Source organism: Mustela lutreola, chromosome 3, assembly GCF_030435805.1.
Source record: "Mustela lutreola isolate mMusLut2 chromosome 3, mMusLut2.pri, whole genome shotgun sequence".
Taxonomy (NCBI): domain Eukaryota; kingdom Metazoa; phylum Chordata; class Mammalia; order Carnivora; family Mustelidae; genus Mustela; species Mustela lutreola.
In genome coordinates this window covers 208,576,940-208,592,737 of record NC_081292.1, presented here as the reverse complement: position 1 = coordinate 208,592,737, position 15,798 = coordinate 208,576,940, and the positions used below count along the sequence as shown (strand labels likewise).

Sequence of the window (15,798 nt, the reverse complement as noted above, 5' to 3'; positions counted from 1 at the left end):
ATAAAATCTTAAAAAAAAAAAAAATGAAATTCTACATTTAATGATTCTCATGTTTGACAGCTTTTTTAGAACTAACCCATTTCTTCAAGTGATCTTTTTACAATTCTGTGCACTAGCTACTCAGCACGTCAGGCAGTGAAACAACATTTTTGCATTAATCAGCAGCTAAGATGTATATATTTAGGCATTACTTGAGGCGGCACTCTAATACAAACTAAACTGATATGATGTTTACATTAGAACTAACTCAGGCTTTATATCTGTATCAACGCAAGAAATTTTGGAATTTTAAAACATTAGTTTTCTTGACTACTTACTTTAAATATATTTACATGTATGTATCAGAGATGTAGCATAGCTCTAAAGAGATAAACTTTTCATGAATAAATTGTTATTACTCAGCTGGTCCTTGTTTAAAGGAAGTTGTGATATGGTAAGTATGAAACAAGGATACTTCCCATACAGCAGATTGTTTAGAACCTTACCTGCTTGGTATTATTTTTGAATATTGTTCCTTAAAACACCGACTACTAGCTGGCTTAAAATAACAGCTATAATATGAGAAGCCAGCACTTCTTTGTCTTTTTACATTCATGTGCACACACATACAAACATACACATTAAGAATTACAAAGATTACAGTCTGACAGCTCCTCAAAAAAAAAAAAAAAAAGAATTACCATATTACCCAGCAGTATAATAATATTAATAATAATATTAAGCAAGAGAAGTGGAAACATATTGCACACCAAATTTGCATATGAATGTTGATAGTAATATCATTCATAATAGCCAAAAAGTGGAAATAACCCAAATGTACATCTTCCAATGAAAGGATAATTCAAAAGTGTATCAATATAATGGAATATTACTTAGCTGTTAAAAAGGAACAAGGTGCTGGTATAACACGGATGAGCCTTGAAAACGTTACATTAGGCGAAAGAAGCCACTCAAAAAAGACTATGTATTGTATAATTCCATTTATATGAAATACATAAAGTAGGCAAATTTATCAAGACAGAAAGTAAATTAGTAATTGCCTTAGATGAAGGCAGGGAATGGAGAGTGATTGCTAACACGTACAGGGTTTCTCTTTAGAATGATAAAATGCTTTTATAATTAGTTGTAACGGTTGCATCACCCTGTGAATATACTAAACAACATTGACTTATATACTTAAAATGGGCAAATTGTGTGGTTTATGAATTAATATCTCAATAAGACTGTAATATTTAAGAAATGAAAGAAAAATGAAGGCTACTTTGGATTTCCTAAAGTAAAGGAGTAGAAAAAGATTATAATTTCTAACCCATGTAGTGGTGTGACAACCAGCAGTCTTAATTTTTAAAAATAAAGAGGTAGTTTTCAACTCTACTGGGGTTACTTTTCCCTAGAAAAATGTATTCTACAAATGTTCATTCCTTCAGCAAATTGTTTATTGTGCCCTTTTGGATACCTGACACTGTTCTTGATACGAGGGACTCAGTCACATTCCCGATTGTTCTTTTCTTCCTCTCTACATGCCATCACCAAGTCACATCAAGTCTGTTTCCTATTCTTTGGTTGATCACTGTGCCCTCTTTCCCTCTTAGCAATATGCTTAGTTGTTACCTAGTCCAGTGACTCTTAGCCACAGGATGTATGTATGTATGTATGTATGTATTTGATCGTGGGGAGGGACAGAAGGAGAGAGAGAGTGTTAAGCAGACACTCCATGCTGAACGCAGAGTGCAATGTGGGGCTCAGTCTTATGACCCTGAGATCATGACCTGAGCCAAAACCAAGAGTCAGACAACCAACTGTGCCACCCACCCAAGCACCCCTCAGCCATAGTGTTAATATTAGTAAAGTACCAATGTATGCAAATGTTTTACCTTAAAAGAAAAATTAGAAGAATAATCCTATAATTGTCACAGTGGCTTGCATTCCACTTTGTTTTTTTGTACGTATAAGAAAAAGTAGTAGTATTATAACTAGTGTGCCAGGAATTATACACAATATTTTGTGAATGTGAACTTATTCATTTTAGCATGTACTCAGGAAAAGTGAGAATCTCTGAGCTGGATAAATTCAATCACATTTTTAAAAACTTATATTGCTTTAGTTTCAGTTCTCACTAAATCATTCTTACAAAAGGTCTTTTTTATAGAAATATAGTTCACAATACAACATTATGTAAATTTAAGGTATATTACATATTAATTTGATACATTTATATATTGTAATATGATTGCCATTGTAGCAATAATTAGCATCTCTATCATATTACATAATTATTTAATTTTAGTGATTGGGATAATTAGGGTTCAGTCTTTTAGCAAGTTTGATGATTATTATAGGGTAGTGTTGTTAATATTTGCTATATTGTGCATTAGATCTCTAGACTTAATTACTACTTGTTGCAAGTTTGTACCTTTAAACATCTGTCCTATCTCCCCACCTTCTATTCCCTTGTAACTATCATTTTATTCTCTGCTTTCTTTGAGTTTGGTTTTAGATTCCACATATGAACAATATCGTACAGTATTTGTCTTTTTGTATCTGACTCCTCTCACTTAACATAATGTCCTTAAAGTCCAGAGATCTCTTTCTAACATCCATGTTAGATATCTTTCTCCAGGGACTCTGCATTGCATATAAGATAAACTAAACTTCTTTGTGTGATATGGTCAGTCTTTTATGATCTTGCTCCTGTCCAGCTTCATCTCCAGCAACCCATATTCTATGTGCTTCCATGCCTTTGCATGTGCCCTTCTATCTGTCAGCAGTGTCTATCCCATGAGTCATGGGTGATAGACTCCTTGCAGATTTCTCTGCACCTACAGTTGCTCTGTGAAGTAGACTTAGGTTTCTAATACAGTGTGTCTGCTGTGTTTCATAATAGCAGTTTTTATAATGCATTATAATTATAATTATAATTATAATTATAATATCTTATTTTCCTTTTATATTTTTAGCTTCCTTTTATCTTTAATTTCCCAGCTTTTAGCATGGAATCTGATGTGAAGTAGATGCTCAATAAATACTTGCTGAATAAGTTCAAAATGAGTGGGATACCTGGGTGGTGCAGTCGCTTAAGCCTCCAGCTCTTGGTTTCAGCTTGGGTTGTGATCTTAGGGTCATGGGATTGAGTGCTCGTTCTGGCCCCCTGGCCTCAGCGCAGAGTCGGCTTAAGAGTCTCTCTCCATGCCCTGCCCCCATGTGCTCTCTTTCTGCCTCTCTCTCAAAATGAATAAATCTTCAAAAAAATTTTGAAATGAGCTCCTCCAAAAATTTTAATTTAGCTAAAGTATTTATAGATTATATGTGATAAAATTGAAGATTAAAAATATATTTGTGGGGGCGCCTGGGTGGCTCAGTGGGTTAAAGCCTCTGCCTTCGGCTCAGGTCATGATCCCAGGATCCTGGGATCGAGCCCCGCATTGGGCTCTCTGCTCAGCGGGGAGTCTGCTTCCTCCTCTCTCTCTCTCTGCCTGCCTGTCTGTCAAATAAATAAATAAAATCTTAAAAATAAATAAATAAATAAATAAATAAATAAATAAATAAAAGACCTGTCCCTCTTTGGAGAAGTTTAAAAAATATATATATATATATATTTGTGACTCTACATCTCATATTTCCTGAAGCAGTTCCAATTTTTTTTTTTTTTTTTTTTTTTTAATTTGTCAGAGAGAGAGAGAGTGAGAGGGAGCACAGGCAGACAGAGTGGAAGGCAGAGGCAGAGGGAGAAGCAGGCTCCCTGCGGAGCAAGGAGCCCGATGTGGGACTCGATCCCAGGACGCTGGGATCATGACCTGAGCCGAAGGCAGCTGCTTAACCAACTGAGCCACCCAGGCGTCCCACAGTTCCAATTTTAAATAGTCTAGTATATTGTTCTGTAAGTATAAATGTAGTTACCAAGACATAATTTTTGTTTAGAAATATACACATTGGGGGCACCTGGATGGCATAGTCAGTTAAGCATCCAGTTACTGGTTTTGGCTCAGGTCATGATCTCAGGGTCATGAGATGGAGGCCTTTGTTGGGCTCCGTGCTCAGCATGGAATCAGCTTGGGATTCTCCCTCCTGCCTCTCTTACCACTCATTCTCCGTGATGCCTGTCTTTAATGAATAAATAAATCCTCAAAAAAAAAAAAAAAAAAAGAGAGAGAGAGAGAGAGAGAGAAATACACACATAGAACCTATACCTCAGTTTTTTAATTGTTTATAATTTATTTTTATACTTTGGTTTCTTCATGTACTTTATGTTTTTCTAATTAAGATCACTTTGAAAGCAATACATAATAGTGGAAAGGTGAAATTTAGGATGGCGCAATACCTGAATTATTTTCCTAATTCTGTCATTTTGCTGTGTGCACTTTGAGCCTAATTACTTCACATCTCTATTTCTATGAATGTTAATGAATGAAAATAACTGGAAATTTAGAAATTTAGAAATTCTTAGGTATAAGGATCTGTATTATAATATCTGTATTAGTACTGACAACTGCATTCAAAAATATTCTGATTTTAGGATGCTGGGATAGTAGCTCTCAGTCTTTTTGGACTTCCATTATTCTGGTGTGGTTTCTTTGATTTGGGGACCCCAATTATTTATTTATTTTTAAGTGAATAGATTAAAAATAATTTTAGTTTGAGAATACACTAATACCCTCAAGTTAATTGGAGAGTAGAGAGTATACCACATGGATGTGGAGGGTAATCATACATGAATATGCATTTGTCTTTGAGAATTCCAAGTTAGGGTCTGATGTTGGCTCTAACTTATTACTGTCTTTGACTAGAGGGGGGAGAGATGTTAGCAGAGTAAAAATAGTAAGTTTGTAGCCAAAAAGATGGGTATAAATTATGGCTCCATGACCTACTATCTAAGTTTCTTTGGATAAATCAGTCAGTCTGAGGTTCATTGCCTGCCTCTGCATAATGAGATAATAATACCTATGTGAAAAAGTTGTGAAAATTAACAGTGGTTTCTAGAATAGTAGTGCCAAGTAAGTTCTTCATAAATCATAAGTCCTATGTGATTAGTGTTAATAAAACTCTGGAAATAGGTAAAAGGTTTCCTGTTACACTGAATTTCAGGTTATTTATTGTTGAGTAGTTGTTGAGTAGTTGAGTAGTTGTTACAGTACCTCTGCTTTCCTAAGCAGGTTTGTCTTTAAGATTCTAAAAGTCTTAACACATCAACATGCAGGGTCAGTGCTAATTGCCATGTCCAGAGGGGCACTTTCCTTCACTGCTATTCCCCAGCATGCCAGTTAGAGGGCAACACTGAATCCATTTACTTCACTTTTCGTTTTATTATATATAATATTCTCAGTACTTCAGATTGCCTTTGTAGGTTTCTGTTCATATTAAGGAGCTCATTTGGTCCGAATCCTTTGATCTAGTTTGGTCTTGTCAGAGTCTCACTGTCTCTCTCTCTCTCTTTCTCTCTCTCCCTTCTACAATCAGATATTTAGGTCACAGTTTTTTCACTCACAACAAATGTAACTTTTCTACGTTACAGGGGATAATTATAAGGAACTTCTTAACCTCTAGCCATTGAATCTACAAACCTACTTGTTTATACACCCATTATTTCTTTACTGCTTCCAGTTCGGGTGTGTTATATTAAGACCCACCCTTGATCCACACCTGCCTCTAGTTATTGCTCTGTCTGCTTTCAGTTTACAGTGAAACTTTCTGAAATGCTGTCTAGTTTCACATTTTTTAAAAAGATTTGTTTTATTTATTTGACAGAGAGATCATAAGTAGGCAGAGAGGTAGGCAGAGAGAGAGGGGGAAGCAAGCTCCCTGCTGGACAGAGAGCCCAATGTAGGGCTCGATCCCTGGACTTGGGATCGTGACCTAAGCCAAAAGCAGAGGCTTCACCCACTGAGCCACGCAGGCACCCCTAGGTTCACATTTTTTACGTTCTCCCCATAATCACTGTACGTCATTGAGATTTGGCTTCGTTTATTCTCCTTCCCTAGAACTGCCGCACTCTTCTGATTGTTAAAGCCTGTAGCCTCAACTCTGTTCATATCTTTGTTTCTTGACATTGGTCTTCTGTGACTGCTTCTTACAAAATTATCTTGTTCTGTGTACCGTACTGTCCTGTAGTTCGGCCTCCCTCTGCATCGACACTGCTCCTTTTCAGTCTCTTCTTCCTCTGCTAGTCCCTTGAATGCTGATGTTTTCTCCTAGGTCCTTTACACATCGTTGTAAGGATTTGGGAGGTGCCAGGTGAATGTTTGTTAACGAACAAATTATGCCTGTATTTATTGTTTCTCAGGAGATTTACTATCACGGGATCTTGTTAACTGAACAAATTGCAATATATTATATCTGATGGTGTACTTCACAGACTTTGGTCTAGTCTCTCTGGACCATGATTCTCTTAAACTACCCTACTACATATTTCCAGTGAGAAAAATCCAAGCTCATTATTCAGCTTTTTATGTCGGTGAGATTCAGTTAGCTTTTTTAAGTGGCCTGTATATACAAGGTAATTGCAACGATAATTTTAAAGAGCATGCATTATCCCAAGTTTTTATACCATTTTGACTATTTACAGAAATCTTGCAGCTTAGTTTTCCATCCTCAATAAAATAGTGATACCTTTCTGAGAATAACAGTTTCATTTAAATGTACTGTAAAGTATATACTCTAAAGGTTAGGATCAGGCACTGCCTCGTATACTTCCCTACATTGTTTATTTTCATCTTTCATCAACTCTGGGAGTCATTTTGTAGAGAGGAGAAAACTGAGGTTAGGGGAAGTTAAATAGATTTTATGCCATAACATATACAGTTACTAAAATTCACAACCAGAGTTCTGACTTTGGAGCCTGTGCATCTCTTCTAAATGATACTGGAATTATAAGCTGGGGATGAATGCTAAATACGGAGATAAATGAATGAGGTAAGCATTTGCGTTTAGTAAATCTAAATTGTGTTAAAAATTGTGTCTTTTTGTCCCTAGGCAGTTATTTGGCAGAAAAATAGAGTATCTGATCATAAGATGGCTCTCATGTCTGTTCTGGGGACTGGCGTTATGGGCAGTATGGAGCCCTTTCAGTACCATGCTAAAGAATCTCAGGTATGCCACAAAGTGTTCTTGAATAATTCTGGTTTACCACTGAAACTGTCAAATTATTTTTCTTTTGGGGTTTGGGTTGGCAAGAAGTTTTTCTTGTAACATTTTAATTAGATGTATGTATAGGGTAAAAAAAGAAAATACATTTACAACTTATATTAACCCTCTCTCGCTAGCCCTACTTCCTGTTTTTTTTTTTAATTTGAACGTTATAGTTACATTTTTTTTTTAATAATGCTTTTCAGTAAAGGATCTTATTATCCATTTACTTTTTGCCGTGAAAGAAGAAGAGTTGGGGCACCTGAGTGTCTCAGTTGGTTAAGCATCCAACTCTTAATTTCAGCTGAGGTCGTGATCTCACGGTCATGAGATGGAGCCCCGCGTTGGGCTCCGTACTTAGCAGGGAGTCTGCTTGAGATTCTCCCTTCCTCTGCTCCTCCCCCACTCTCGCGCGCGCTCACGCAAATACACAAATCTGTTAAAAAGAAAGAGTTGAGCTCTCTCTTACTTTTGTTTTCCCTTAACAATTCTAAATATGTACTCCAGCTTCCTTCTCTTGATCTCTCAGCTTCAGACAGTGCTTCTTGAATTCCTGGAATGCTGGACGAGATTATGAATTAAGAACACTCCCAGTCTTACTTCTATATCATGTCAGCCCTACTTTTATATTATCAAGCTTAGTGACTTGTTTTCTTTTGCAGCCAATTTTAAATCTCCATCTTTTGTTTGAAAATTGACAGCAAAAGTTGAAAATTTATTTGGAGAATACTGCATGTCTACAAATAAATTTCAGTGCAAAGCCAAGTATTGTACTGGGATTACATTTCCTAAGAATCCATGTTATGTGTCCATTTTATACAAATGAGACTATTGCTATTGTTGCAATTAAGTGGAATCTCCTTTCTTGTTCTCCTGTCACTTGCTCAAAATTTGCTTTATATATGAACTATCTTAGAGAGTTTTTGCTTTTTCTGGACTTTCCAAAGTTTGGGTTTTGTTTGTTTGTTTGTTTTTTCCCTTTCTTAAGTTGAAGAAATTTTCTTCATCATGTCGACAGTTAAATCCAGCTCTTCTACTTACTCTGGTAGCTGTAGCTGGTAATTTATTCTATTCCATTTTTAAAAAGCATTAGATTTAGAACCTAATTTCTTAGTCGAACTGATTACATGCCAGGTGTTTTATACAGCTCCCATCCTGGAATTTTTTTCCAAGGAATACTATTTGTTTACATTATTTCATATATCCCATGTCTTCCTGAGAAGTATTCATTCTCATTTTTCTCATATACATCTTTAGTTAACTAAACTCTGTCCCACAGAAAGGGGACATGAGAGGTAGACTTTTATGTATGAGAATGCCTTTATTTTATACTTTCTCTTGTTGACTTTCTCTCTAGTCTGGTAGATCTTGAATTCTAGATTGAAGATAATTTTTCAGAACTTTGAAGACATTGAGTACCTTTGACCATCCATTGTTGTTGATGGGAAAATGAATGCATTCTAGTTCTTTCTTTATTTCTGTATTTTTCTTTCTGAACGTTCTTAGGATCTTTCCTTGGTCTCTGTTCCAAGAATGTCTCAAGATGCATGTCTTTTATTATTCATTTGCTTATTATGCTGAGCACTTGTGAGACCTTTTGAATTTGAAAATTCATTTCTTTTTCAGGTCTTGGTTATATACTCTTACCTGTCATAACTTTGATCACTTTTCTCTTTTTTAATGAAACTCTTTATCATTGATTTAGGATCTTCTGTTATTTTTCTCTTCCTGTTTTTCTCAAGTTTTGTATCTTTTCCTTTTTCTATAAGTTTTTGGAGATGTCACACTCTGTTTTATCCCTTCTGGATTTTTTTGAACGTTTTATGTTTCATTTCCAAGAGTATTTATTTTTTATTTTTTATTTTTCTAGAGAGAAAGAGACAGAGGGAATGAGGGTGGGGAGGGGCAGAGGGAGAGAAAAAGAGTCCCAAGCAGGCTCTATGCCCAGCACAGAGCCTAATGCAGAGCTTGACCCCACGACCCTGAGATCATGACCCTGGCTGAAATCAAGAGTTAGATGCTCAACCAACTGAGCCACCCAGGTGCCCTCCAAGAGTGTTTTCAAATTTTACTGCTTTTTTACAACTTCATATTGTTGTTTTATGGATACAAAATCTTGACTCTCTTTAGAGATACTAAGTTTTATTTCTATTTTTAAATTATTTGTTCCTTAAATTATCTCTTTTTTAGGAGGAGGTCGGTTTTGTTTTGCTTTTCGGGTCTTTTTCCTCCAAGCCATTTTTTTTTTTTTTGTGAATAAAAAGTCTAATTGGGAACTTAGTGTTTGTGGCTGGGCTTATTGGGTGTCAGGCTTCAGTTGAGTATTAATCAAGATCCTGGTCCTGTTCCCAGAGTCTGGGGGAGTCACGAGTGCCATCATGGGGTGGGGGCTTAGCACACTGCACTGGAGCATACTCACTGCTCCAGTTCTCAGGAAATTCATCTCTCCCCGCTCCCCTCCTTTCCTTCCTTTTTCTTTTCTCTTCCTAGCGCAAAGTTAGATGATTGTCATTGGTTCTTGACAGATTATCCTTATTCGGTTTCTTTATGGAACAGTCTATAAGATAGAATCTGCTTGTTTTTGCTTGTCTGCTCACTTGAAACCTGAAGGCTCTATGTTCTGTGAGACAGTTGGTTTCTTTGTTCTTCTCTTTTTTAATAATTTTTTGAAATTTCTTTTCTGCTACTAGTTCTTCTATTCTCCTTGTAGTATTGCGTTCTTAATAATTATCATTTTATTAGTCTTGGATGGAAGCTTGTGCTCTGTTGATGTTCTCTCTGCCTGAGGAACAATTCAGGCCAGCCTTAGTGGCCAGCTGTGGTGCCTGGAACACTGGCCATGATCTGACATAGGTCCTGTTTTTCAGAGCTTCCTTAATAGTTGTTAAGTAGTTTCAGTATACCCTAGTGCCACCTTAGACTCGTTATGGTGGCTGACTTGGGATAATAAAGGTACTATCTCGGGATAGTGAATTCCCCCATGTTCCTTGTGGTTTCATGGGACTTCATTGCCCACACTGGTAACCCAGGAAGCTTATGACAGGAGATCCAGACTTGATGATCTTTGGTATTGTGCTCTTGGTATTCTAGCTGTCATAGTTTGGTCAGAAGCACCAGCATTACCTATATGCTTGTTAGAGATCAAGGACCTCATCCAGGACATAGGGAATCAAGATCTGCATTTTAACAAGACCCCACATTCAAGTACGAAAAACACTGACGTAGATTTTGGTCAGTTATGCTTTCACGTGTGATTGGAACTGTCCTGTTAGTCATTTTCCCAGTGGAAATCACTATATTGAGATGTATTGCCAGATCTATGCTTGCCCATTGATTTTTAAATTTTCTTTTGAATTGGGTGAGAGCTGCTGGTAATCTATCACAGATATCAAAACTTTTGCTATACCTTAATGTGGTTATCCTTGCACAGAAAAATGCAGGAATTTGGAAAGCGTGTGCTGCTGAATATTTCCAGTTCCATGGGTTGTCAGAATGATGAACTTTTGAGTATGTCTCTAGTGAGAGTGACCGTCTAACCAAATCTCTCTTCTATTTATGAACTGTGTATCTAAATGGGTGTTGTATTTATGTTGCCAGTAGCTCCCCATCACCACTCCATGTTTCTGGACTTGTAAGGAGGGTTATCCTGTATCAGAGTTTCTTTGACTCTTTCTCATTCCTGGCCAAAAGCAACTTATGTTGTTTGCCTACTGCTAATAGTTGCCCTATCTCACCTCACTTCTATCCCTATTACATATCTTCAGGTTGTGAAACTTGGCCACCAAGACGCCTTCACTGTACTGGATGGCAAATGCATTCGTCATTGAGAACCTTGGATAGAGAGAATTTTCTGTATCTCTTCCCATAATGTTGAGGGTCACTTTCTTTCCTAGAGCCACTTAATGTTGGAGAATCTCTTATTTATGGATGGCGATCCCCGCTGAACCACTGCTGTGATGGCATTTATTAGGAGTTTCCCAATGTGGCTTTGTTAGCTTAAGGGATAGAGATCAGATTTTATTTTTTTTTCATGTTTGTTTTTTGTTTTGTTTTGTTTTTTGATAACTATCTTCTCTTGATATTTTTATCTCTGTGTTTTTCCATGCCAAGTTCTAGGTGAATTCCTCAGTGCTGCCTGATTTTTATTCCCAAAACTGCATATTTCCAGGATTCAGAATTTGTTTTCCTGTTCTCTTCTAAACTTGTTTATAGCTATGAGTCTTGATTATTTTAATCACCTGATTTTTTAAATAATGGATGTAACTTTTCTTTACTCTCTTGAAAGCATAGTACATGTACTAATTTCAAAGTTCTTTTCTATAGCTCTGTCATTTCTACTTTTCTGGGAGAATAGTCTCTCATTCTCTGCTATTTTATATGCTTTGAAATTTTAATTTGCACAGTCATTGTGCATGCAGGTTTGTTGTTTTGTTATTTTTGTTTTTATCTACTCCACCTTCTTCTTCCCCATGGCTTGGCAGGTACCACCCCCCTCCCGGCCCCAGTTCAAAACCAGGTGCTAATCTTAGTAGTTTATGCCTTCTGTCCTGCCAAGACTTTATCGACCCCTTTTCCTAGCTGACTTTGCTTAGCTTTATTTTTGGTTTTGGAGTTATCTGTGTTCTTTCTTGTGACCCTTGCAGGCAGTTCCATAAACAGTAGTCACAGTATTTTTTAAGCATTTTTGAGGGGGAGGAAGAGGGCTGTTTCAGTGGCTCATCTCACATGGAAAGACTGATTTTAATTAATTTCTTGCCTAGTATGTGTTTTCTGTTCCTGTTTCCACATCAGAATGTAATCTCCACCTGGCAGATTGTTTCTTCTTTTAATTGAGATATAGATGACATATAACATTGTATTAGTTTCAGGCATGCAACAAAATGGTTTGTTATAAGTATATATTGCAGAATGATCACCACAGTAAGTCTAATTACATCTATGACCTCACATGGTTACAAAAACCTTTTTTTTCTGACACAGCTGGTTTGTGATCCAAGAGCACATAAGACTTTTGATTTCAGCCATCACTGTCCCTTATATTTTGCATCCTTAACATCTTATGTTGTCTTCCTTTTAAAGGGTTCAGTCTTGAGATTTTTGTAAAAATTGATTTTATCTATCACTGTTAGGTGTTTGCAGGTGAGATCTGGGAGAAGGGAGTTTCTGCATGAATTTGTCCCACTGTCCTGAGCAGAATTACTTAAATTATTTTAGAAACATAACTCCCTGGTGTCCTGGAGGTTTACTGAAAGGGAAAACTACGATTAGGAAATCAGTCAGGGTTACTTCAGCAGAATTAGAGGAGAGGGTAGGAGATGCGTTTGACAGATTGGGTTGGTGGCAGGACTCACTATCATGCTGAAGACACGTGGAGGAGCCAGTAGTACAGCAGGGCAGCAGTGGCATGAAATAGTTCATCAAGTTTTGAATGTCGTGTGATTAAGAAGATTTTTGTGACTGCTAGTTAAAAATAGTAAGCATTTGGGGGTGAAAGAAATAGAGGCTGTACATCTGTATCTTAGTCTCACTGGTGTGTGTGTGTGTGGATGTGAATGAAATTACTCAAAGTCCATTCCACGAAGAAAGGCTCTGATGATGGAACTCGGGGGAACCATCATCATTTATAGGTGGTAAGCAAAGGGAGAGAAATCAGCAAACCAGACTACAGAGGAAGTGCAGGGAGGAAGCAGAGAGACCAAAAGAGAGGCTTCCTGAGTGACAGAGTTGTCATTGTCTTCCGGCTCTTCAGAGAATCTTCCCGTTTGTTGCCTCAGATTCACTTCTCCCGACCTCCTACCTTGCAGCAAATGGTCGATTTTCTGTTGACAGAGTTGCTGTTTTCTTCATTCTCCAGTTGAGTTCGTAGGTGTTCAGAACGGTTTGATGTCTGTCTAGCTGGCTTCCTGGGACCAAACGAAATTTAAGTCTCCTACTCCTCTGCCATCCTGGACCCTCTCACGAGTCTGCAGAGAATCACATAAGAGAAAGACTGAGTGTCCATTGGAGGTAGTAGAAACCAGATCCTAGGGGATTCTAGGGGATTCTTGGAGATGATGAAGGGAAGGAGAGGCCATAGTCGCAGGGCAGTCAGGGGAGGAGGATTTGTTGATATTTTTGCCTTTTCATTTTTGTTTTGCTTTGTAGGTTGAGGAATACTTAGGTCAGAATCTTGTATGGTCAAATTTTTATTGGTTGCACTGATTTAGTCTTTCTCTCTGTCTTGCTCTCTCTTTCTTTTTGGCACTGTTTTGGCCTCTAACAGACATTCTTTTTCCATAAGGTACCCTGATTTTCATTTTTAGAGCATTTTATGACTTTGCTCTTTGATTTTACTTTTCCATATAACTTAAATATACTTTGTTCAAAAGGTCATCCTAAGTCATTTTTAAAACTCAGTATTTGGAAATGATAATTATTCAGTGGACAACTAAGATGGTATAAAAGGAAAATACTATCAATATTACCTGTTTTTCCTCATTTCATTTTTCATTCCTACCTATTTGGGGCAGTTTTAAGTCCACAAACCCAGTAAGTCTTTCAGAGACTAAACAGGTGCTTCCTGATGCTCAGCAGGTGCTTTAAGAAAGATCTCAGGTTACCTGGTAAATTATGCAACCATTTATAAATGCTGTGGACTTTTACAGTTAAGTCGTATTTTGTAGTAGATTATCCAGCTTTATTAATTTATTTTTTAAATTGGCACAGTTTGGCACTGTGACAATAATGCACTTAGTGTTCTAAAATTGGTAATGCATCTCCTTAAACACTTATTTCCAAGAGTAGGGATAGCCATAGACATAGAGGGCAGCCACCCAGTGTGTTGGTAAAGAGCCTCATGGTTTCTCCTTACCTAAAAATAGCATCTCCGCTGACACTTTCACTTTCCTAGACCTTAGCTGAAATCTTACTATTAGTGTTTCTTAACAGGTTAATATAAATACCTCTGTTACTAGTTGTTTTAGATAAGAGAGTACAAGCTTATATTTTAAATAACTTGACCAAGATCACATAGTTAGTAATGGAGCTAAGATTTAAATCATGTCAGTCTGGCTCTGTCCTATATTCTTAACAGATCTCTGTATTATCTTTAGAAATAATAAGTAGGAGCATTTTTTCTCTGCTTCTATCTCCTCTATCTCTTTCTTTTCTCTGGTATTTTTTTCTAGGATCCTTTATCGTTTTCTCCCTCCTTTTTATAATAACGTTTGTAAAATAAAGAGCATAAAAATAATTGGGTTGATTGTAGGAAAGTTCTCTGAACAAAAATGAAAATAAAATACTACAATTGGGGGGCGCCTGGGTGGCTCAGTGGTTAAGCCTCTGCCTTCAGCTCAGGTCATGATCTCAGGGTCCTGGGATCGAGCCCCACATCGGGCTCTCTGCTTAGCCGGGAGCCTGCTTCCTCCTCTCTCTCTCTCTGCCTGTCTCTCTGCCTCCTTGTGATCTCTGTCTGCCAAATAAATAAATAAATCTTTAAAAAAAAATACTACAATGGCTTCAAAGAGTAAAAGGGACTTTTTTTTTCTGAAAGGATATATGAGTACCCTTTTTTTTCCCCCAAGATTTGATTTATTTATTTTTCAGAGAGAAACACAGCAAGAAAGGGAACATAAGCAAGGGGAGTGGGAGAGGGAGAAAGAGGTGACTTCTCACTGAGCAGGGAGCCCAATGCGGGGCTCCATCCCAGGACTCTGGGATCATGACGTGAGCTGAAGGCAGATGATTAGCAACTGAGCCCCCCGCCCCGGGTGCCCTTGAAAGGGATTTTTAAATGAGAAATGAAAACACAGTCAGGTCATCTCCACAAAATAGAAACAGCCACTTCTTTATAGAAAAGATGGCAGAAAAGGACAAACATCTCAAAGAAAGTCATAGTATGAAGAATTTCTAGACCGTAAAGAAAAGAAGAAAGAAAATAGGGTTGAACAGACAGCAGTATTTATGTTGTATGCCCTATGACAGTAAAACATATGCCCCTTCATGAAGCTTTTATGAATGCCAATTTTTCCTTAAAAAGAGTTGTAGGAAGAGAGAGTTGGAGGCCAAGAACACCAGTGTAATAAGCTTCCATGTTTTATTTAAGGTTAATGTTCAAGACATGGTTATCAGTATAAGACTCTTGAGACCGTAAAATGAAAATCCGTTTTATTTTTTTATACCTTTTGTACTGTATATAGTCAGACCCCTGGAAACACATTCATTGTTGACATTGTATACTAATTCTGTAACTATTTATTATAATTGCAGATTTATCTAAGTGGATTTCTTCCAAAGCATGATGCAGACCACTCTTTAACAAGTCTTTCAACCCCAGAAAGGAGTTTTATCTTTATAAACCAACGACCAATACATCAAAAAGACATATTAAAGGTAATCTATTTTAGAAAAAAAAAGTATTACTTGGATCAAAAATAAAAACTAGCTCTACCATTTGTCAACCTGTTGTAAGAACTACTTCAAGGATTTGCTCTAAAATAAGGAGAAGGAGAGGGGCGCCTGGGTGGCTCAGTGGGTTAAAGCCTCTGCCTTCAGCTCAGGTCATGATCTCAGGGTCCTGGGATCGAGCCTCACATCGGGGTCTCTGCTCAGCAGGGAGCCTGCTTCCCCCTCTCTCTCTGCCTGCCTCCTTGCCTACTTGTAATCTCTATGAAATAAATAAATAAAATCTTAAAAAATAAA

General features: G+C 37.2%; 1 protein-coding gene across 9 annotated transcripts in view; it reads left to right on the top strand.

The window, feature by feature from the left end:
- Nucleotides 1–15,798, top strand: part of PMS1 (PMS1 homolog 1, mismatch repair system component) — an 85,973-nt gene that overhangs the window by 49,498 nt on the left and 20,677 nt on the right. For 7 of the 9 annotated variants that reach the window (XR_009352113.1, XM_059168602.1, XM_059168605.1 and 4 more), the window contains 2 exons: nucleotides 6,967–7,083; nucleotides 15,367–15,489. Coding sequence is in view for 8 of the 9 variants with exons in the window: in XM_059168602.1 (XP_059024585.1) it covers nucleotides 6,967–7,083; nucleotides 15,367–15,489 (240 nt within the window). In the remaining variant the exon portion in view is untranslated. The remainder of the gene's footprint in view (nucleotides 1–6,966; nucleotides 7,084–15,366; nucleotides 15,490–15,798) is intronic. The other 2 variants (XM_059168600.1, XM_059168601.1) reach the window with 2 other exon arrangements.